At 62.9% G+C, this 22,700-nt stretch overlaps 1 protein-coding gene across 6 annotated transcripts; it reads right to left on the reverse strand.

The window, feature by feature from the left end:
• Nucleotides 1-1,813: 1,813 nt before the first annotated feature.
• FHOD1 (formin homology 2 domain containing 1) lies at nt 1,814-20,181 on the reverse strand. 6 transcript variants are annotated; one of them, XM_074583332.1, is made up of 25 exons: nt 18,669-20,181; nt 11,763-11,869; nt 11,553-11,617; nt 10,127-10,194; nt 9,935-10,040; nt 9,690-9,784; nt 9,144-9,255; nt 8,955-9,049; nt 8,704-8,847; nt 8,377-8,591; nt 8,110-8,220; nt 7,800-7,823; nt 7,228-7,281; nt 6,604-6,770; nt 6,193-6,345; nt 5,456-6,063; nt 5,034-5,186; nt 4,689-4,871; nt 4,299-4,418; nt 3,900-4,061; nt 3,610-3,800; nt 3,337-3,529; nt 3,104-3,257; nt 2,841-3,017; nt 1,814-2,244 (listed from the first exon to the last, which is right to left on the reverse strand). In XM_074583332.1, the coding sequence occupies exons 1-25, from the start codon at nt 18,837-18,839 to the stop codon at nt 2,162-2,164; spliced, it is 3,711 nt and encodes a 1,236-aa protein (XP_074439433.1). In that variant the 5' UTR covers nt 18,840-20,181; the 3' UTR covers nt 1,814-2,161. The 6 variants fall into 6 exon arrangements, with proteins under 6 accessions (XP_074439433.1, XP_074439436.1, XP_074439431.1 ...); XM_074583335.1 differs by lacking the exon at nt 18,669-20,181 and adding exons at nt 11,976-12,073; nt 12,715-12,794 and having other exon boundaries at nt 5,456-6,345; XM_074583330.1 differs by having other exon boundaries at nt 5,456-6,345.
• Nucleotides 20,182-22,700: the final 2,519 nt, after the last annotated feature.

The following is a 22,700-nucleotide window of genomic DNA, read 5'->3' on the forward strand; positions in this document are numbered from 1 at the left end:
CGGAGGCAGGGATGGAGGAGCTGGGTGCTCCAGCAGGGTCCCCTCATCCCACCCGGCGCATCCTCCTGGGGGTGCAGCACCCCAACCCCGGCTCTGCTGATGCAGCCTGAGGCCACGCGTGTCCCAGGTCCCCACCAAGCTCACGAACCTGCCTCCACTCCCAAAGGAGTCTCTGGCATCCTGCCACCCCATCTCTTTCCCGGGGGGGGGGGGCTGCGCTTGCCTGGGGTTTTTTTGGCATAAGCCACTTGCGCCGCGGCCAAGCCAAGCACTTCAGGCGCCGCTCAAGGGCAGCGTGTGCCCGGGGCCGGGCCGGGAATCCTGGAAATATCACCAAGGCTGCAAAAAACCCCAGACAGAAAAAAAATAAGCAGGTTGGTGGAGGCCTTCGCTGAGGACACGGCCGTCCCAAGTGTCGCCAAACCGCTTGAGGGGGGGACGACATTCCCCGGCACCCTGCCTCAGTTTCCCCCAGTGAGCCCTTGGGAGTGATAGTCCTGGGGTTGTCACACGTATAACGTCACTTTGGGTACCTGGGGCATGTGCAGAGGGTCAGGGAGATGCTTTCCTACCCCTTTCTCCTTCCCCCTGTGCATCCGAGCGGCTTGGCATCCCACTATCCCCAAAGCCACCCTGGACCATCACAGGCACCTCACAAGCTGCGGCGAGCTGGCACTGCCCGGCTCCTCTGAGGCCACCGGCGTGTCCAGCCATGCGGGACAGGGACAACCCTGGGCAGGGGTTAGCCGGGAGGAAGGAGCTGCCCTGCCCGGTGGAGTTTTTCTTCATTCCTTGAAAGCCGCAGAGACCTGCTGTGCGGGATTCGGGGCTGGAGGCAGCGCCGGGGCAGCGCCGAGGTGGAGCTGTGGTGATGGATGACATGACATCGTTCCCAAATGCCTCTGCCACGGGTGACAGTGCCCAAAGCATTGCAGCTGGCAGAGGAGGATGCTCAGAAACGGTACCCCACCCACCATCTAGCATCCGCTGGCAGCATCACGGCCAGCACCCAGCCTGGGGTTTAATCCATGGCCGAGATGACACAAGTGGCACTGGCCCAAGAGGTGGCATGTCCCTGCCTGGACATCTCCCAGGCCCCATGGAGACAGGCAGGCGCTGCCCTGCGTGCATTTACACCCTGAGGCAGCCCATCTCTGCCAAGCGCAGGGAGATGTTTCCGAGGCTTGCAGCTCGGCCAGGGCCAGGTTTGCAGCAGACAATGTGGCTGCTGCGCCCTGGACATGCTCAAAGAGGGACTCAGGTCCTGGTCTGGCTAAAATCGCCCAGGAGAGGTTTGTAAGGGAGAGGCGAGGTTTGAGACGGGGCACATACCCTTGATTTGGAGCGCAAGGCCACAGCGCAGTGAGACGCTGCTCCTGCCCTTGAGCGTGCAGCCTTGAGCCTGGCAGCAATCCTCGCTCCTTCCGGCAGGGTCCCCCTGGCTGTCCCGGTATGCGGAGGGGATCACGCTGTCCCTGGGAGGGACGATGGTGCCTGCAAGCCCCAGGGCTGGCTGTTTGCCTCGGCAGCAGGGCTGGGGATGCAGCAGGAGGGATGCTGGCTTGGTCCCAGTACCACATTGCCCCAGCCTCTCAGGGCTCCGCAGGGGGACGGGGGTGGCAGGGCCAACCCTGGGCATCTCCGGCAGCACTGCTCAGGACCAGGGGGACTGCTTCCCCAGGGATGCTGGAGGGGGCATCACACCTTCCCTCCTGCCAACCCCCGCCTTGGCCCTGCCTGCTCCAGCCCAGAGCCTCCAGCATCCCAGCCCAGCAGCAGGGGGACCCAGGCGCAGGGACAAGGGATGCCAGCAGTGTGTCAGATCATTTTATTGCCGCAGTGGCCACGGGCCAGACCCAGTTCCCAGAGAGGGTCTGGGTCCAGCCCCTTGACCCCTCTAATACTGTTGAGAAGACAAATCCCAAGCCTCTGTGCCCATGCATGGGCGCTGAGCATCCTCCACGCCGGCCCCCACGGAGCAGCTCCGGGGCATCGCTCCCATCCTGCTGCCTGCACCTCTGGGAGCGGGACACCAGCAGGGAAAAGTGAAGTGAGACCCGAGGGTGCAGAGGGGGCCAGTCCTGGAGCAGTAGTGGCTGCCACCACATCCTGACCGGGGGGCTGCCAGCGCTGGGGAGCAGCACGTGCCCCCTTGGCCACCTCAAACCTCCATGCCGGGTGCCCGCCCGAGGCCCAGCGCCTGCACCAGGTCATCGCTGAGCCCGCTCTTCAGCGTCCGTCTCACTGTGGGAAGAGGAGAGGGTGGCACTGGCTGCCACAGTCCCCAAGTGGTGGCCCTGGTATGCTGGGGAGGGCAGTGGTGGCATGGCCTGGTCTCGGGGTACCTCCTGCTGTGGCCTGGTGGGCTCAACGTGGGTAGTCCAGGGGTGGCCAGTGGGGTAGGAGCCAGGCATGGGGACAAGGGACAAGGGCACAGAGGTGGGACAAGGCATGGGGACAGTGCATGGGGACAGAGCCACATGGGACAAGACATGGAGGACAGGGACAGAGATGGGACAGGGACGCAAAGATGGGAAAGCACGCGGGCAGGGACACAGGACAGAGTAGAGGGACAAGGACACAGAAGTGAGAAGAGTATGGGGACAGGGACACTGAGATGGGATGAGAGACACAGAGTGCGTCAGGGCATGGGGACAGGCCACACAGGTGGGACAGGGCACAAGGACAGGGACATGGGTGGGACAGAGACAGAGAGATGGGGCAAGGGGACAGGGACACAGCGATGGGAAAGAGCATCTGGGCAGGGACAGAGTACAGGGACAGGGGCAGAGCATGGGGACAGAGACGGAACAGGGCACGGGGACAGGGATGGGACTTACAGGACTTCCTATTGCCGCGGGACCTCCTGCGCTCCTTGTTGGCGCAGGGCCGGGGGTTGGCGTTGTGAGTCACCGATTTCACCAGCTGGTCCATGATTTCATCTGAAGCATCGTCTGGGGAGCTGGGAACATCCTCCTGGGCAGGAGAGCCCTGGGCCGGGCTGGCATGGCCTGTCCCTGCATGAGGAAAAAGGGCGATGCTGCCATCAGCTGTGCCCAGCCAGCCGGGTGTGCCTTGCGTGCCTCTGCCACCCCGCTCCTACCCCGGCTGGCCCGGCTGCGGCGGGGGGGGGCATCCGTGGGGGAGGTCAGCAGGCTCTTCATGCTCTCGTGACCCGCTTCCATCTGCTCCTCCGGGCCGCTGGACACCACGGCGGGCGGCAAAGTGGCCTCAGCGATGCCGGAGAACTTCTCGGTCTGCAGCGGGAGGAGAGGCGGTTGTCAAGGACCTGGGGGACATCACCTGGTGGTGGCGACTGGCTGAGCGTCCCCATACCTCGGTGATGAGCCGTCCCCGGGTCTTGTTGCGCTCGCGGTGGGCGGCCCGTTTCTTCTGCTGCTGCAGGACGCGCTCCCGGCAGGTGCGGTACTCCAGGGCGAACTCCCGCAGCAGCTTGCAGATGGGCGTCACCTTCACGTCCCGCGCAGCGCTCACTGGGTACCCCAGGTACAGCAGAAAGGAGTGAAACCTGCGGGGACGTTGGTCACGGCGGGCCACCAATGGGACCGCAGGGCTCCCGCTGCATCCCTAGGGCCTTGAGCCACCAACCTGTTGAGGACGCGCCTGTGCACGACCTTCAAGACGACAATGCGCTGGGTGCTGTCCTTGAGGAAGTCTGTCAGCTTGCTCTTCAGCACCGGCTTGGTCTCGTGCTTGGCAATGACCTTCAGGTTGTCCCAGGAGGCCCTGCACCTCCGCTCCAGCTGCACCAGGCTGTTGGCCAGCTCATCAAAGTCAACCTGGAAGAGTTTGATGTCCGCCCTCAGCCACGCCGGTGGAGCTGGAGAGCTGTGAGACCTGCACCCTTGCCTTGACGAGCGTCATCTGCCTTGTCTCACCTTGGCAGAGCGGGTGATGGAGGCGATCTCCGAGTAGAGGTCGGTGGTTTCTGGGAACTTCTCTACCACCATCTGGCAGAGATGGTGGAGGAGGGACTGACGGTGCACTGTGTCCTTCACTTCTGAGACCTTCTCCAGGTAGCCCAGCTCAAAGCCTCTGCTCTGAAACCTCAATGCACTCAGTGGGGCCTCTCCATCCCTCCACCATCACGCGGACCCACTCTCCAACTCCATCCATCATACAGATCCACTCAGTCCCCACCAGCACCCACCCCACCCAACCTCCTCAGGCACCATCCCAAGCTTCAAATAGTCCCCCTTGGGCACCCATGCACCATGGCTGGTCCTGTCCTTCCAGCACGCAAGACAGGCCATGTCCCTTTGCACCCTGCTCCTCACCTGGGAGCCATTCAAGAAGTTGCCCATGGCCAGCAGCGTGGCCAGGATGCACTTGAAGGTGTGATTTCTGGCCAGTTGCTCCATGCCCACTTTCAGATCAAAGAGCGGCTCTGCGATCTCCTGGGTGAGGAGACAGGCAGGTGAGACCTCTTGGCCACTCTCTCCAAGGGAGCTTCAGCATTTGTCCTTGCCTTTGAGGACAACCACCTCATGGTCAACCCAAGCCCATGCTTGCGTTGGGGACCTGCAGCCCATCCCCAGCCAGGATGGCACCTCCCATACTTGGACATGGCTGGTGGCCACCAGGAACATGCTTGGCTCAGTACTCAGCACTGCTGGGGCTGGCACCGGTGGGAGAGTGGAGGGGAGATGGGGTACGTGGCTCCGTACCTGCTCCAGGCTTTCATAGTCCAGCTTGAAGGCCCAGAGCTGGAGCCTGGCCGTGAGATCGCTGATGGAAGACAGGGCGAGCAGGAACTGCTCCGCAGAGCCCAAGGGCACATCAGGGTTGGCCAACTGGGCCTCCTGGATCTTCTGCTTCTCCTCTTCGGTCGGGACCATGGTCAGGATTTTCTAGAGCAGGCAGAGAGGAATGTGTCAGACTCCACACATGTCACCATGGGACGTGTCACCCCAGGGCTGGCAGCGCAGGCATTGTGGCATGGAAGCCTACTGGCCAGGGGAAACGACCTCCCCATGAGGGCCTCAGAGAGGCTGAGCTTCTCTCATGCTCACCTCAATCCCTTCCTTATTGACTGCAAACTCATCAAAGCTGAGCACGGCTGTCTTGATGATGTGTACGGGTGGCAGCACCGTGAGGCCAATGTTGATGGCGTTGCTCCTTTTGGGGTCCAGCACCACCACCACCTTCTTCCCATCGATGGCCTTCTGCAAAGAGGACAGGATAGATGTGGACAGCCAGGCAAAGGGCTCGCCTTCACAAAACCACCATGAACATGGGGAGGCGATCAGGGACGCAGCGGTGAGCCAAACCTGCGCGCTGCCCATCACTGTCCCCACCGAGCCTCTGGGTGGCAGGCAGCCATCCTCAGCATAGGGTAGGGGTGACAGTGCATGCCTAGGGTCCCCACAGGAGCCAACAGCCTTCCTCCCACCCCTCAAGTCCCCTTGGCTGATCGGTGCCAGCCCGCTGATACCTTTGAAGTTGGCACTTCCTTTGACCGTGACTCAAAGAGATGCTCCAGTTTGGCAACATTGACCTCAACATTCTGCAGGGACGCCCACACTGTCGCCTGGCCGAACCTGCCCTGCCCCACAGTGCCATCCAGCTGCTTCAGCTCCTTCCAGAAGAGCTTTACTGTCCTCTTCTTCTTGGCCTGGGAGGGGCCATCTGTTGCTGAGGGGCCTGGCAGTCCTGGGGGAGGTGGGCACCCAGGGATCACAGGAGGTGGAGGTGGTGGGCAGCCAGGGACCACGGGAGGTGGAGGTGGAGGTGGTGGGCAGCCAGGGATGGGAGGAGGTGGAGGTGGAGGTGGTGGGCAGCCAGGCATGGGAGGAGGTGGCGGGGGAACCGTGAGAGCCCCAGCGCTCGTTGCTTCAATGCCGGGAGGAAGGAAGGAGCCATTGGTCATGGGCCCGGTGTCCAGGACGTCAGTGTCTTCTTCTTCCCCCAGATCAGTGAAGTCCAGGTCCTTGATCTTCAGCTGCACAGGGCTGGCCTCCAGGCGCTCCCATGTCAGCTCCACGTCTTTCTTGATGGGCATCATCCCGGTGTTCTCCAGCTTCTGCGTGTGGGTCTCGGCATCTACGCTGGACAAGGCACGTGCCAGCTTGGCATGGGCACTGGCCACTGGCCCATCCGGAGCCCTGCTGCGGAGCCAGGCGCCCTCTTGCTCCTGGCTGCCACTTCCCTCAGTGTCCATCTCCACCTCACCCTGGACCGTGTGGGACGACGGGACCTCTGGGAAAACCTTCTCCCTCGCCGGCTCTGAGGAGCCCTTGGCATAGAGCATATCCAGCATAAACTTGGTGTCGGAGGAGATGGTGCTGCAGGAGTCGGTGGTGTCCGGCCGAGCCAGGCGAGACCCTGCGGGGAGAGGGGGAGAGGCTGGGACAGTCCCCTTGGAGGGGGCAGGTGCTGCTGGGCTCCACGTAGAGTTGAGGTCCTGCTCCCCAGTGGGGACCTTGGATGTTGGCATTGGGAGCGGGATGGGGAGGTACCACCCAGCTCCTCCATGGCTCTGGGTATCACAGGCATGGGCTGGGGGGCAAAGGGGCCACTAACACCCACCCCATGGACCCCGATGAACCCAGAGCCAGGAACACACACCCCAGGAGCACCTACTTATGCCAGGTGGCTCCATCCCGGGCTCAGAGGTGCCGCTGTCCCTGTCCCACGGGAGAGCAGTGGGATGCTCCAGCGCAGCATCGCCGAAGACATCGAGCCGTCCCTTGGCCATGGAAGAGATCTTCTCCTTCTGGGCTGCAGCCAGGTTCTCCAAGAAGCGAGCTCTGTGAGACAGGGGTGGACGTTGGCTGGGAGCAAGGCAGGGATGGGGACGATGGGCAAACCATGCCATGCCACACTGCACCGCCACACTGCACCGCCACACCGCACAGAAACCCCCTGCACTGGCCACACCACATCGGGGACCTGGAGGACTCAACCTCCTCCAAGCCCTGCAGAGAGACAGGTGATGCCACCACGGCTTGGGGACAGGGATGCCGCACCCCCACAGGAGCCGAAGGCTCGTGCCGTCAAGGTGCCACTGTCACCTGTTGGTCCCAATGGACCTGGTGGTCCTGCGACCCTCGTCCAAAAGCTGCAAAACCCAGGAGGGCGCCCAGGCAGAGACTCGTGGGGACCCTCCTGTTCCTCATGCCCTGCATGGCCGGAGCCCAGATGCCTCCAGCCGGGCGCCGGCCCGAGGAAGCGCATGCCTGGAGACACACGCATGCCTCTACTTACTCAAACTTCCTCAAAATAGGCTTGTCCCCACGCAAGGGGGGAGCATCCTCCCGCCTGAGGGAAAACAGGGGTTAGCCCCCCACTGCCGGCAGCCCCCCAGGGCTAACGCACCCGCCTGGCAGCCCTCCAGTGTGGGACCCTGGCCCCATTGTCACCCCACGGCTTTGGGGTTCGCGGGGAGCCGGGAGAGCCCCCGCGAGTCCCCTCCAGCCCAGGCACCGCTGGGTGCTGGCCAGAGGCGGCACCGGCCCCCCACCAGAGCCACCCAGTTTGCCACCAGGATGGTGATGCCAGCCCCCGGCCAGCCCCGGGGTGGGGCTGTGCCACTCCCCCGTCAGGTCAGGGATATCTCACCCCAGCAGGGGGGGGATCAGAGGGTTCCATCGTCCCCGGGCGATGCTGGCGATGCAGGGAGCGGGCTGGGGTCCTGCCGGCATGGCTTGGAGGGGAGAGGCGAGGGAGGGGGAGAGCGAGGTGGGTGCAGGGGGCAGCGAGTGGGGCAGGGCAGCGCCCGCCCCCGCCGGAGCGTCACGCTGGGAGGAAGCACACGCGTGCAGAGCCCGGGCACTTACCAGACAGGGGCGGTTTGACGCAGCCTGCAAAAGGAAAGATAGAAAAGAGTGGGCAGAGGAGAGGGCAAGCGTGGGCAGAGAGGAGAAGCGAGGAGGAGCTGGAGCAGAGCTGTGGGTGCCTGAAGGATGCCCTGGAGCCCCCGGGTGGACCCTCTTCGGTGCCCGCTCCCCCGTGATGCTTATCTCCAGCCCTGGTGCCTGTCCAGACCCTGTTTACCCCCGGGGTAGACGCATCCCACGCTCCTGGGACCCTCGCCTCTGCCACCCCTGGGGGGGATCTCCTGTGCACCCAGCCCTCCTGGCTCCTTACTTGTAGACGCTGCGCTCGCCCAGGCCCAGGGGCTGCTCCTTCTCGGCTGGGGGGGAGGCCAGGGCCAGCCGGACGCTGGACGCGCTGTTGTAGACGCTGCTGGGACAGGGTCTGGAAGAAGAGGTGACAGGGACTGAGAGCAGGTCCTGAAGGGCTGCCCTCCACCCCGGGCACCGGGAGGAGACCCGAGCGCTGCTCATGCTGCATCTCAGCATCTTCGCCATCCCGGGAGCATCCCCACCACGGGCCACCTCCGGCCGCACTTACTCTTCTGGGCTGCTCGGCGTGGGGACAGATGGGGTGTCCTTGGTGGGCGACTCCTTCGGGGTGCCAGGGGAGCCCAGCGACGGCTGGGCATCGGGGCTGGGCTCCGCGCAGCCACCCTGGGATCGCCACCCACGTCGGCCCTCGTCCGTCCTCCTCCGCTCCTTGCGTCCCCCCGAGGGCGGCTCTTCCACATCATCCTCCAGCTTGAGAGCGCTCTGAGGAGGGGATGGAGGGGATGGCACCGGGCACGGCACCCCTGCCCACCCCACGTGCCCACCCTCCCCGCTGCCACGGGAAATGCCCGGATCCCATGGGAGCCTCCCTCACTTCGTAGAGCGTAAACTGCTGCTTCAAGTCCAGGTCGGTGCCTTTGCTGCCCAGGTACTGCTGCACCACCCGCTCCATGCCCTGCTGCTCCAGGCAGTCCGTCACGTCGTAGAAGGTGTCCTGGTCCGGGAGGGCTGCCAGCGTCTGAACAGGACCAGAGGGACGCTGCTGGGACCGGGGCGACCCACGCCGAGCCCCGCCAGCGTGGCATCGTGGAGCTGCCCTTGCCACCCCCCCCACCCCCGCCAGACCTTGTTGATCAGCGTCATGGTGTACACCAGCAGCTCCGTGTCAGCCCCGTTGCGTTGCTCCAGGATGGCCATCAGGTTGGACCATGGGCAGGCGCCTGGGAAAAGCGACACGCGAAGGTGACACGCGGGCCATGGGAGGGGACACCGTCCCACAGCGGGGACCTCGCAAGAGGCTGGGGCTGCACCCACCTCTCGCCTGGTCCACGGTGTTGACGGCATGGATGAGGAGCAGAGCGTTGGGCTCCGTGTACTCCACGAACACCAGCAGCAGCTTCAGCGCCATCTTCACCACCAGGCGAAACTGGGAGAAGGGACGGTGGCTGGGAGGGTGGCAGGGGGCTGCCAGCGTGATGCCAGGGCACTGCGTGGTGGCTGTGCCCACGCCGCAGGGCTGGGGACTTTGCTGGCAGCCTCGGGGGCAGGTCATGGTGCCACGGGGACAGGAGCCAGCCTACAGCTGCGATGCTGATGGCCAAGGGACACCAGGAAGTAACCCAGTGCGGGATCCTCTCATTCAAGCTCCGTGCCCAGGAGCATGCTCACGCCAGGATAGGGAGCTCTGGGGACCTTGGGTGATTTCCAGATGGGTGGGTGCAGGACCCAATGCACCCAAAGGTACCAGGGCGCCGAGCCCGAAGGCAGAGGGTGGGGTAAATGCCCCGAGGGACAGTGCAAGGGGACAGCCCCAGGCAGGGGTGGGCACAGGCAGCCCCCCCAAGGGCAGCGGGCACTTACCGGGCTTCCCGACAGCGTGTACAGCCACTGGACGGTCTCGTTGTGGTTGATGACACCCTGCATCCCGTCCACGAAGAGCATGATCTGGCTCAAGGCTGCAAGGCAGAGAGCGGGCAGGGTGATGGCGCGGGGAGCAGGGCAGGGCTTTCCCAGCCCCACGCGGCATAGCCGTGCCACGGGCGAGGGGTGGCAGTTGCCAGCCTTCCTCCCTGGGGACGAGAGATGCCCTGTAGCCAAACACCAACCCCGCAGGATGTAATTCTGGTAGTTCTGGTCGGCCTCTGCCCCCACTTTGATCAGGCACGTCAACCCCTCCAGGTTCACGAATTCAGGCACCAGGTCCTTGTCCTCCTGCGGGGCGAAGGCCAGGTGTTACCGCAGCGTGGGGGCGGGCATCCAGCCTCCCCTGAGCCCCCCACCGCGCCGGCTTACCCTACCTGAAAGAGCTGCTTGAGGGAGAAGAGGGATCGCCGCAGCTCCGGCCCCTGCGAGTTGTACAGCTTCTCTGGAAGGAAAGGAGAGAGGTGGCGCGATGGCCTGACCCGCAGGGGCTCGCTGCTCACCCGGGGCTCCAAAACGCTCCCGGCTGCTTGGGAAAGCCCCGCATCCCGGCTCGAGCCCTGTGCCATCACCGCCCGGCTGCCGGACACGCAGGGTGGAAGCAGCTGCAGCTCCACAACTACTTATTTCAGCCCTGCCACCTTCCTATTTCCTTTTTTTGCCCCTTTTTTTTTTTTTTTTTTTTTTTGTAGATTTTTTCTGCCCAGCAATGACATAAATATCCCCTCTGGTTTCCTGTGCAGAACCGAAACGGGAACACAGGCAGGAGGCTGAGCTACTTTTAGCCGTCCCTCCCCGGGCAAAGCCCTGGCATGGTTCCGGAGCCCCCAGCAGCCCCGCGGTTTGGGAAGAGCTGCAGGATGTAGACAGGAAGGATGGCAGCGTGGTGACATCGTCTGCTTGGGGACAAAAGGACAGTCACCGGGCTGGAGGCTGGATGGAGACGACATGCTCATGGGGATGGTGCCTGTGGGCAATGGGAAGGCGGAAAGCCCCGCTTAAACTAGCGGAGACCAAAGGCATTGGGAACCAGCACTTCCCGCATCCAAAAACTCAGTTATCCGAGCATCCCGAGTTATTTGGGTCAGCTTTAAAGCTGTAACAAGCCAAAATCGAGCTGTCCAAGGAGCCCTCCAGACATGCCGATGAGGGCTCGGTAAAACACGAGGTTCCAGCAGCCTCCTCCGCTCGCTTATCGGCTTGTCAGGGCAGCCGAGAGGGAAAGCAGAGCAGCCCGGGGCTCCGCCGGAGCCTGGGAATCGCTGGCAAAGAGCACGACCCCGACCCCGGCCTTCCTGCTCCGTGCCGTGCCCCTTCCCGCGCCGCTCGGCATTGCTGCGCTCAGCGCTCGTTTGCCCCCCTGCTAAAGAGGTGGTGGGGGGGGAAAGGCTTGAGAGTCCCAAATATTTTGCAGGACCTCCGAGCGGGCTGTCCGAAGCCGCGGCAGCGCTCTCTGCTGCGTGAGAGCTCTTTGTTTGTATCCTGCAAAGCTATATTTAGAGCTGGCCCGGATGACCCAGAATATCTGCAGCGGGCTCCCAGCCGAAGAGCCAAAAGTCCCGATCTCTGAGGATGGAAGGGATTAACCCAGCGGGTCCCCACCAGCATCACAGGGACCACGTCCCCTGAGGGGGGTTATGGGGTGGGAGCAGCCCCAGGCTGTATCGCTCCCTCTCTGCATCACCAAAAGCGTGGCCAAAACTCACTGCGGAGACCAAACCCCCTTCGTCTTGAGTGGGGGGGAGGAGGGGGCTGAGGCACTGGACCCGCACCAGCCCGCAGGAGGGAGCAGCCCCGACTCACCGATGATGGCGTGGACTCGGACGGAGAGCTGCGTGCGCAGGATGAGGGTCGGCCGTCTCCCCTTCCTAGGGTGGGGGGAAACAACTCGTGAGCACCTGCCACAGGACCACCACCACCCCCAGCCCCTTGCCCGTGGTCCTCGGCACTCACATGCACGTGGGGTCCCGCTGTCCCATCCCCGGAGGGCTCTGGCACCCCAACATGCCTCACCTGACCTCCTCGTAGAAACCCTCCAGATCATCCTTCTGCTCCAGGAGGGACAAGTCGAGGTCCAGGTAGTGTCCGGAGGGCGAGACCTGCAGCGTGCAGTCCTCCAGCTGGGGATGCAGACAGCCCGGCTGAGCCCCGGTACCCACCACATCCCTCCCGGCTCCCGGAGGATGCAGCATCCCCGGGTCACCCTCCCGTTCGCACCAAACCCACCAGGCAGCCGCATTCCGGGCGGCAGGTGTCACTCCGTCCCCAAGCACTGTCCCCACATGGAGAAGCCCCGGCACCCTCCACCCCAGCCCGGCGGCACACTGGGGAGAAACATGGAGCCGCAGGCTGGGAAAAGGCAGAGCAAGGGCGTCCCCGCCGCCACCGGGCTCCTTGGCAATCCTTGGCAAGAGGCTGAACTGCTCCCTGAGGCTCCACTTAGTCAGCCGGGGTGCAACCAGGGCAGGATCCGTCTCCTCCCAGGGCTGGTGCCTTCGCCTGGGCAGATGAATCACCTCTGCCTGCGGGGACCGAGTCTGCGGGACCTGCCAAGGCACCTGGCCCGGCCAGGGATGCCCCAAACCGGGGCAAATCCCACAGGGATGTCCCCCGGCTGACGCAGCCCCTGGCTCAGCCCCCAGCCATGGGGCATTTTGCAGTGGGACGGGGGCGGGGGGTGGGGGGAAACACAGCCTGAGGCCAGGCTGGGGTGAGGGCATCTCCCCCAGGCATCCACGCACAGCACCCACGGCGCACCCCAGCCCCCGGAGGGTGCTCCAGGCACGGCACTCACAAAACCCTGGCGCGAGCCACCTGGGAGCCAGCAGCAGCCAGGCAGGGCTCCTGGGCGAGCTCCCCATGGGACAGGACAGAGGGAGGGCAGTGCCAGCACCCCTGCCACCCCAGGAAATGTGGTCCTCTTCCTAAAGCGTTTGCAGCAACCCCCCCCCCTCTCCCAGCTCACCCCCACTACTGGGTTTTATATAAAACCCTGCCTGGCGACCCACAGCAACGCTGGGCGCAGCTCCTGCATCTCACTGGGGTTGCTTTCCACGAAAGCCCCGTCTCCTCCAGTCACAAGCTCATGCAAGAGCTCGCACGTATGACTTCACCGCCACTGTGACGTTAAAACCAGAGGGCAAAGGAAAATATGCCACGTGCATTAAAATAATTAATGACCCTGACTAAGCCTTGGGATAACAGGCAATTTGGCAGGGCACTGCCATCGGGCTGGACACAGTTGTTGTGTTGTTAAGTGTCCTGCTCCACCTCCGGCGGTTGCTGGCCACGCCAGCCGGCCATGGCAACGTCACCAAACACAGGCTGCTGGCACCGGGCAAGCGCTCCTGGCTGCCAGCTCTGCCTCGGCTGGGGAAAGCTTCAATTCCTGCAGGGGGAAAGGGCTCTCCTTGGCATCCCTGCATTCCCTCAGGTGTCTCTGCCTCCTCCTGGGCATGGGAGACCCCTCCTGCATGCCCTCAGGCATCCCGGCATCCTTCTGAGCATCCCCTCAGGCATCCCTGCATCCTCCTGGGCACGGGAGACCCCTCCTGCATGCCCTCAGGCATCCCTGCATCCCCTCAGGTGTCTCTGCCTCCTCCTGGGCATGGGAGACCCCTCCTGCATGCCCTCAGGCATCCCGGCATCCTTCTGAGCATCCCCTCAGGCATCCCTGCATCCTCCTGGGCACAGGAGACCCCTCCTGCATGCCCTCAGGCATCCCTGCATCCTTCTGAACGTCCCCTCCTGCATCCCTGCAACCTCCTGGGCATGGGACACCCCTCCTGCATCCCCTCAGCCATCCCCCCGGGCACTGAAACACAGCGAAGAGCAACTCACAGCTCCAGCGCAAAAGCTTTGTCTTCTCTGCGCTGCCAGAACCCTGGCAAACCGAAGTTAAACGTTCCCAACTCCTACCAGGGCCGGTGATGCGTCCCAGCTGGTGGGGGAGGCCAAGCTCCCGGGACTCCGGGACTCGACCCCGTACTTTTCCCATGCGAGCTTGGCAGCGCTCCCCATGAGGGATGCTCCGAGCGCCTGGCCCCGTGTTGGGCTGTGACCCCCCCTTGGCGAACACCAGCCCCCGGGGATGGAGACGGGCTGTCCCAGGCTCAGGCCACCCTGCCAAAATTCCCAGGGCGGCACTTCCGCGCCAGGGAGCACCGACTGCCCCGGGGTCAGGGTTACTCCCGTGCCCTCGGATGAAGTTTGGAACCGTGCAGGATCCGAGCAGGGACCTTGGGGCCATGCTGCTGGGGATGGCACGTTGGGGCCACAGGGTACTGACAGCCCCCAGTGCGGGGTGGATGAGATCCATCCGTCTCCTGCCTGCAAAACTGTTTTAAAATGAGCTGGGTTTTGAAGGCCATGGGGACTTGCAGGCAAAGCGGAGCTGTGGGAGGAGGAGAATGTCCCATGCTCACACCTCCAGCCCACGGCTTCTGGGAGCCCCGGCCACTCCGCAGTGGCACTGATGTCCTCCACCTGCCCCGCTGTCTCTAACCGAGAGATGGGGAAGGTGGAAACGCACAAATGTCCCTGAGGAGAAGGACTTGGGGGTGTTGGTGGATGAGAAGCTCAACATTAACACAACGTGCACTGGCAGCCGGGAAACCCCCCGCAGCCTGGGCTGCATCCCCAGCAGCATGGGCAGCAGGGCGAGGGGGGGGATTCTGCCCCTCTGCTCCGCTCTGTGAGACCCCCCTGCAGTGCTGCCTCCAGCGCTGGGGCACCAACAGCAGAAGGACACGGAGCTGTTGGAGCGGGGCCAGAGGAGACCCCAGAGATGCTGGGAGGGCTGGAGCCCCTCTGCTGGGAGGACAGGCTGAGAGAGCTGGGGGGGTTCAGCCTGGAGAAGAGAAGGCTCCGGGGAGACCTTCCAGCCCCTGCCAGGCCCTAAAGGGGCTCCAGGAAAGCTAGGGAGGGACTCTGGAGCAGGGAGGGGAGCCATGGGATGAGGGGGAAGGGGTTTAAACTGAAAGAGGGGAGATTTAGCTGAGATTTGGGGAAGAAATTGTTTGCTGTGAGGGTGGTGAGCCCCTGGCCCAGGTTGCCCAGAGAAGCTGGGGCTGCCCCATCCCTGGAGGTATTCAAGGCCAGGCTGGACGGGGCTTGGAGCAACGTGGTGTGGTGGGAGGTGTCCCTGCCCAGGGCAGGGGGGTTGGAACTAGATGATCTTTAAGGTCCCTTCCAACCCAAACCATTCTATGATTCTATGATCCTACCAACACCCAGCAGCTGTGGCCGGCTTTGAAGCTCAGCAAGGACACGCGTGCCAGCAAGCGAGTCCCCAGGGAAAACCATCTCCTCCCAGAGTGAGACTGTCCGTCCCCTCCCAAACCGTGGGGATGTGACGGAGACATCTCCACCTCTGAGACGGAGTCATCCTCCAGCCACAGCTGCACTCACGCCACCCACCACGCCATCACATCTTCCTGCTCACCCCTATCACGGCATCCCCACGCCGGAGGATGCTCCAAGGCCACGCAGTGAATATCCTCTTTATCTGCCAGCAGAGGAAACACTTTCCCCCCCTCCCTAACCCTTACTTTTTGTGGTAACCACAATTTCCCAACATCGCAGCCGTTCTTCTGGGAAGGCTATGGAGTAATTACAGAAAAAAAAATTATATTTTTTGCTCCAGCTGAGGCAGAGCTCAAGGCAGCAGTTAAAGACAAGGCACCGGCGGGTCAGAAGCACCCGGCATCACAAACCTCTGCTCACCCTCCCAAAATACACGGGGATGGATGGTTTATAGAGCGACGCCGCTGGCAACCAAAGGTGGTCACCGCGATTCGGTTTCAGGGCTCAGAGGGGTGTTTATTGCCAGGGCACTTGGCCGCTGCCCCTGGCCCGCTCCTGCCTGACGGATGGCAGCAAGTGGGTGGGAGCGCTGCCATTGCCTTACCACGGGATGGGGCGGTGGACAAAAAATAACCCCCAGGCCAGGAGGGATCTCTGAAGGTCGTCTTGAGATGGCCCAGAACTGCACACTCGCTCACGCGCGTCCCTCTCCAAGCTCCTCCAGCCAGGCCTGTTGCTCGTTAACAGATCCCTCGTTTCTCCTCGACAGCGGGAGGACCCCAGTCCCAGCAAGCAGATGGTGTCCCGCTAGAGCCATGGCACGAAGGCCTGGCCACAGCTCCCGTCCCAGGACCCACGTAAGGACCATGCTGGGAGCTCAGAATGCCGGAGGCTGCTGAGCACCGGCACTCGGCTCTAAGCATCTGGCAAGAAGCCGACGGCAGTTTCAAAGTGGTTAAGCTGGGGGGACGGCAGCGCTGCCGATGACCCTGTCTCACCGCTTTTCTGCCTGCCGGAGGTTAAGAGGGGCAAAAACCCTCAGCAAAGCCCACCTTGAGGCGGTTAGGAAAGAAGAGGACAAGCAGGGATGGCGGGATGGGGCTTGTGCACTTCATGTGTGCACCAAGGTCGCCCCAGCAGCTCCTCTCTCAAGCCCGGGAGCTCGCAGCCAGCTCCTGGCTTCCAGGAGGGCGAGCTGTTTGCTCTTCCCAGGTTTCCAGGGTAGGAAGGGGAAAGCAAAACTCCAGCCTGCTGGATTTTGCAATTGTTTGGAAAAATCCCTAGATTCAGAGGTGAGATAGTGCTGGGGGCAAGGGAGTGCAGTGGCCTTTGGGGACTGAAGGGACAGCCAAAAAGAATCTGCCCTGCCAAAACCTGCCTGCGGAGGTTCAGAACCCCCCCACACCCAGTGTGAGCATCACCCAAGGGTACTAGAAAAATGCTGGAAAGCAGGAGAAGATAGTATCGGCCCAGAGCTGAACAATGCGGCAGCGGCAAACAAAGCCGGAAGGTATTTTTCGAGCACAAACAGACTTTCCGGAGAGCATGAAAAAGTCATCAGCGGTGAGCCGTGCTCAGGGAGAGGAAGCGCCGAGGGTGTCACAGGGCAGGACAGGCTGTTCGAGGCAGCGACGCCGGCACGGGAAACCTCCTGCTCATCATCTCTAGGCTGCTCCCAGCTTTGCTGTGCCCAGGGAGGGCAAGACCCGGCTGGTCCCCCCCGGGGCAGCTCATCCCCTGGGTGCCTGTGGTCTGGTTCTCCTCCCACCAGGTGGGGAACCCCAGCCTCAGCTCCCTCCCAGCCATCGCATCCTTCTCCCGGTGCTTTGCAGCTCCGGGCATGCTGCCCAGCGCACGTCACCTTGGGACAAGCCTGGCACTGGGCATCCCCAGCTGAATTTTTTTACAGCCAGTTCCTTGGGAAAAATCCGACTGTTCATTTACTAATTTTAGGGAGGCGAGTAATGGAGCTGAGCGGGCACTACCTGGTACAAAGGGCACCAAGAGAGGTTTCGGCTGGTCATGCCAGGGTAATGACGTCTGCGTGGCTACAGGCTGCCGGCTCCGAATTTGGACTAAACCGGGTGGCTCGGGAAACCGACCTCGCTCCGCAGGGCGTAAATCCCGTGGCAGGAGGCTCCTGATGGAGACATTGGCTCACGCAAATCCCAGCCAGCATTCCAGCTTGTCAGGTTGGGATGAAGCTCCGTGTAACGAAGGCAGTATTGTTTATAACTTATACAAACCAGGGATCTGGCTTATTAACCCAGAGCAGGGTCCCAGCTGCCTGTCCGGGATTTTGCCATGGGGTGATACAGGGAAATTACAGAAAAAAATCATTCGGAGCTTGGCTTAGGCAGGGAACTGAGCCCAAACCCTCCAGATTAACACAGCTCTGCCGGGCATGGGACCTTCTTGCAATGCTCCTGCCCTCGGGAACGTCACGTCCAGCTCCTCGTGCCACCATGGCAGCACCCCGGGTTGGCGATCCTGTTACAGCCAGCTCCTGCCCGGGAAGGAGAGCACACGCCTGAAATTTGAGTTTGCTCCATTCGTCATGTCTCGGGGGCTGTTTGTTCCCAAACAAACTCCCTTTAGTCACCGCCTAAAAATCCCGTGACGGCGACAACATGAGACGCGGCTGCTTTGCTCCAAGAAAAATGAAAAGGGGGATAAAAGGGAGGTTTTTTTGGTGCAAGGCAAAGGTCTCACAGCGATCCCCTCTCCCCTGGCAGGCCAGCAAGCTCGGTGCCAGGCACACGGAGATGATTTCCCCTTCCTGCCGCCTTTGGTTCTCCCGTCTGGCTCCTGGCAGGGTACGCTCCCCCTGTCTGCCTGGGTCCCTGCCTCCCTGCAAGACAGAGGTGCTCAGCCGTTGCCAAAGCTCTGCTGGGTCCTGCATTTGTAAGGAGGAAAAAGCCCGTCCCCATGCTGTAAAGGATGCTCTGCGAGCTTCACGCCAACACAAGATACCCAGGAGGGAAGGAGCCCATTTCCTCCGCTTCCCAGCCTGGATCAGGCCCGAGGGCACGCAAGCAAGACCCAGCACCTCGCTTCAGCTCCGGCCTCCTGCCTTCCTCCCGGCCGGAGGAAATTGCTCAGCATGAATTTCCGCGCTTCTCTCCGGTGGCAAAGTTACCGCCGAGACAGAGGGGCGAGGGGCTGGTGGCGCCGCTGTCACCTCCCCAAGGCCCACGCGCCTCAGCGAGCAGGGACACCGGCCAGGTCCCCGGTTAGGGAGCCGGTGTGCTCCCGTCGAGGCTCAGCTCCGCTCCCGGTAGCCGGCGCGGAAGGGGGATGCTGCCCAGGATCAGCCCCGACGACACGGGGATGGGCGCCTGCCCTCACTCTGCTTCCCTCTGCCCGGGTTCCTGCCTGCTGTGAGCAAGCACATCCTCTTCCTCCCCGCCGACTCATCCGGGGCCGGCCGAGCACTGGCATCTCCCGCGGGGGCTCACGGATTCCGCCGTGACTCACACCGGGAGCGCTGCCCGGGATCCGCCGGCGTGGGGGGGTGGGGGTCGGGGCACACATCCCGATCCCCGTCCCTCGCCTCCCCGCTCCTTCCAGCCGACAATCCCCTCTCTTCCTCGCCCGCCCCCGGCTCCCCCTCACCGGCAGCGGGGCCCCGAGCAGGCGGTGCAGGGCGGGCAGCTGCGCCCCCAGGGCCAGCGCCTCCTCCACGGCGTAAACCGGGGCTCGCCGGGGTTCCGGGAAGCTGCCGCAGCCGAAGGGATCCGCGTCCTCCAGGTACTGCACCCGGCAGGGCACGGCCGCCTCCGCCATGGCCGCGCCGCCGCTCGGCTCCGCTCCCCTCCAGCGCCGCCGGGGGCGGGGGCGGCCGCGACACGCCCCTCCCGGGCACGCCCCCCTGACCACGCCCTACCACGCGCCTCTCCCGTAACGACCGCTCGGTGCTCGACGCGCCCTCCCGCGGGCGGCCCGGCGGAGGAGGGCGGCTCCGGGGGATGCTCCGGGAGGATGCCCGGCGGGATGCTCCGAGGGTTGCAGTGGGGGGATGCTCCGGTGGAATACTCTGGGGGGATGCTCCGAGGGTTGCAGTGGGGGGGGTGCTGCGGTGGGATGCTCTGGGGGGATGCTCCAGGGGGGTGCTGCGGTGGGATGCTCCGGGGGGATGCTCCGGGGGGATGCTCCGGGGGGATGCTCGGGGAGATGCTCCGAGGGTTGCAGTGGGGGGATGCTCCGGTGGAATACTCTGGGGGGATGCTCCGAGGGTTGCAGTGGGGGGGGTGCTGCGGTGGGATGCTCTGGGGGGATGCTCCAGGGGGGTGCTGCGGTGGGATGCTCCGGGGGGATGCTCCGGGGGGATGCTCCGGGGGGATGCTCGGGGAGATGCTCCGAGGGTTGCTGTGGGGGGATGCTCCGGGGGAAAGCTGCGGTGGGATGCTCAGGGGGGATGCTCCGGGGGGGTGCTCCAGGGGGATGCTCCGAGGGTTGCAGTTGGGGGATGCTCCGGGGGATACTCTGGGGGGATGCTCCGGGGGGATGCTTCAAGGGTTGCAGTGGGGGGATGCTGCAGTGGGATGCTCTGGGGGGATGCTACAGGGGGATGCTCAGCGGGATGCTCCGAGGGTTGCTCCGGGGCAATGCTCCGAGGGTTGCAGTGGGGGGATGCTCCGAGGGGATGCTCCGGAGGGATGCTCGAGGGGTTGCTCCGGTGGGATGCTCTGGCATCAGGGATGCTGCAGCAGGATGCTCCAGGTGAATGCTTGTCCTGGTTTGAACAACACAGCACTCATTTCTCTTCTAACGCCTGGGAAAACTGCACTTTTAGAAGATGCCAGTGTCTGCATTTGTGAAAATATTTACTTTATCGCCAGCTCTAGAGTGCGGGTTTCAAGGTCTCGCTGTTTTTGAGCCTTGCCAGGCGCAGGGATGAGGAAGAGCGAGACCTGGGCACTTGACTCAAGCTGCCACCAGGATTATTTCATACCATGAATGGCACATTCCATAGAAATCATTGGCTGTCCCTGCGGGGAGTGCATGGCTTCCTGCTGATGGAATGGGCTGAGGATAATCCTTGTATGTTTTATCCTGGTATCGGGATCAATATTGGTTCTTTGGTATTAAAGCGATTAAATTTATTTTATTTTTTTAAATAAAAGATTTATTTTAAAATAATAAGATTTATTAAATCTATTTATATTTCAACCCTCATGTTTCCTTGTTTTTCCCCATTTCCTCTTCCTGGGTGGGGAGGGCTCATCAGGTGAGAGGATAATTGTTGAAATGACAATAAATTGTTGTGGGTTTCTCAAGGCATAACAATGCTCCAGCAGGATGCTCCAGTGGGATGCTCTGGCCTCAGGGATGCTGCAGACCCCGGGAGACTCTGGGCTGGCCGGTGGGGCTGCTCACCCCGGGTGAACTGAAGCATGGGTGGGAGGCTGGGCTGAAGGAAGGTGGGCCCATGCTGACCTCATGAAGTTCAACAAGGCCAAGTGCAAGGTCCTGCACCTTGCAATTTGTGCTTGGGACAACCCCCAGCCCAAATCCAGGCTGGGCAGAGAATGGCTGGAAAGCAGCCCTGAGGAGAGGGACTTGGGGGTGTTGATGGATGAGAAGCTCAACACGCCCCGACAACGTGTGCTGGCAGCCCAGAAACCCCCGGCAGCCTGGGCTGCATCCCCAGCAGCATGGGCAGCAGGGAGGGGGGGGGATTCTGCCCCTCTGCTCCGCTCTGTGAGACCCCCCTGCAGTGCTGCCTCCAGCGCTGGGGCACCAACAGCAGAAGGACACAGAGCTGTTGGAGCGGGGCCAGAGGAGGCCCCGGAGATGCTGGGAGGGCTGGAGCCCCTCTGCTGGGAGGACAGGCTGAGAGAGCTGGGGGGGTTCAGCCTGGAGAAGAGAAGGCTCCGGGGAGACCTTCCAGCCCCTGACAGGCCCTAAAGGGGCTCCAGGAAAGCTGGGAAGGGGCTCTGGAGCAGGGAGGGGAGCCATGGGACAAGGGGGAAGGGGTTTAAGCTGGAAGAGGGGAGATTTAGGTGAGATCTGAGGCAGAAATTGTTTGCTGTGAGGGTGGTGAGCCCCTGGCCCAGGTTGCCCAGAGAAGCTGTGGCTGCCCCATCCCTGGAGGTGTTCAAGGCCAGGCTGGACGGGGCTTGGAGCAACGTGGTGTGGTGGGAGGTGTCCCTGCCCAGGGCAGGGGGTGGCACTGGATGGGCTTTAAGGTCTCTTCCAACTCTAACAATTCCATGATTCTACAGCTCTATGAAACAACCCGTTCGGGGGCAGGAGGAAAGCAGTGGAGGGATGGGCTGTCCTGCCCGGGGCAGCCTGGAGCCAGGGGTGCAACCGGTACCGCTCTGGCACCAGGGCCAGTGTTGATGCCATTGAGGGCGTTACGCATCCAAAGGTGGTGATGCTAACGAAGACATACAAGAAGGGTCATATATGGCTATGGTGGGCTTGGAAAGGAGCATGAACATAGAGCCGGGACCCCCAGTAGGACCCAGGCAGGGGAAACTGCAGCTGCACCGGGGGTGGGACTGGGGACACGGAAGGTGTTGTTGCTCTTTGTTGGCACAAAGCATTGCTGGGCACTTTGAGCACAACCCAGCAGGGCAAAGCTTTTGCAAAGGTGATCTTACTTTCTTTTTGACTGATTACCTGGGCAGTGAAGACGGCTTGGTGCAAGGAGCGGTGGGCAGGGAGCCTTCCCCTCACTCCCAGCTCCAGCCTGGGCTCCCAGCAGGAGCGAGGAGTGGGGAGGCTGGGGGAGCTCAGCAGAGACGCCCAGGCAGTGCCAGGGGCCAGGTCCAAGAGGCGAGGGCAGCAAGGCACGACCAGCCTGGCGGAGGCAAAGCAAAGGGGGGATTTAATTACACCTTTGACAATTTAAAAGGGGAGCAGGAAGCACCTCTTCTCCGCGCCAGCCCTTTCCAGGCCACTTCTGCGCTGCCTTTGCTGGCAGAAGCCAGCTGGCAGGGGGTGGCAGCAGCAGGCTGCTTTCCCCAGACATTTTCTTCCGCTGGAAAATGTTTGCTGCACCCATTTCTGTGCCGGGTCAGAGAGACGGGAAGAGGTGACGCTGCCGAGGCTGCCGGGGAGGCGTCCTGGAGCTCACTCCAGCGGGTTCTGCCTGGCACTCCGTGCCCGAGGGTGTCCATGCCATAAGCAGTACCAGCCAGAGGGCTCAGTCTGGCCCAGGTGTCCTTCTCTCCTGGACCCAGGGACACGCAGACACAACTGAGAGCACTCTGCCGGTGTCCCTTCTCGCCCCCTGCCAGGCGGCAACCCCGCTCCCTGGGCTGCCTGGGCATCCCTTGCTGCCTGCCCAGGACATGGGGTGCTGGATCTGGGAGCCACAGGGATGGGGCGTTGGAGATGGGGCACCCCACAGAGCTGGGGGGACAGCCCAGGGTCAGTGGGAAAGTGGGAGCTTTTAGGGGTGTCCGAGAGGGCTGGGGAGGTGAGGGGAACCCAGTAACCATGGGTGCCCCCCCTGGGGTGCACCCAGGCTGGCGCTCAGGCAGCGGCTGGGGCAGAGACGGGTGGTCTCGACTGGCAGCAGAAGGGGCTGGGCTGGGAGGGGGATTGGATGCGGAGACTGGGAAACCGGCAGGTGCAGGAGTCAGGATGAGCCAGGGTGAGGGGACTCAGGCAGAGCCGCGGCACCAGGGGAGG

This window comes from Larus michahellis, chromosome 4 (genome assembly GCF_964199755.1).
Source record: "Larus michahellis chromosome 4, bLarMic1.1, whole genome shotgun sequence".
NCBI classification, from domain to species: Eukaryota; Metazoa; Chordata; class Aves; order Charadriiformes; family Laridae; genus Larus; species Larus michahellis.

What these genes read in the sequence shown, in the direction of transcription:
- FHOD1 (XM_074583330.1), bottom strand. Translation starts at nt 18,839, where the DNA reads ATGGCGGAGGCGGCCGTGCCCTGCCGGGTGCAGTACCTGGAGGACGCG. An exon ending in CACCGTGGACCAGGCGAGAG is followed by an intron (nt 9,050 to 9,143) that starts GTGGGTGCAGCC and finishes CGCTTTTCCCAG; the next exon opens with GCGCCTGCCCATGGTCCAAC. An exon ending in AGGAAGTGCCAACTTCAAAG is followed by an intron (nt 5,187 to 5,455) that starts GTATCAGCGGGC and finishes TCCTCTTTGCAG; the next exon opens with AAGGCCATCGATGGGAAGAA.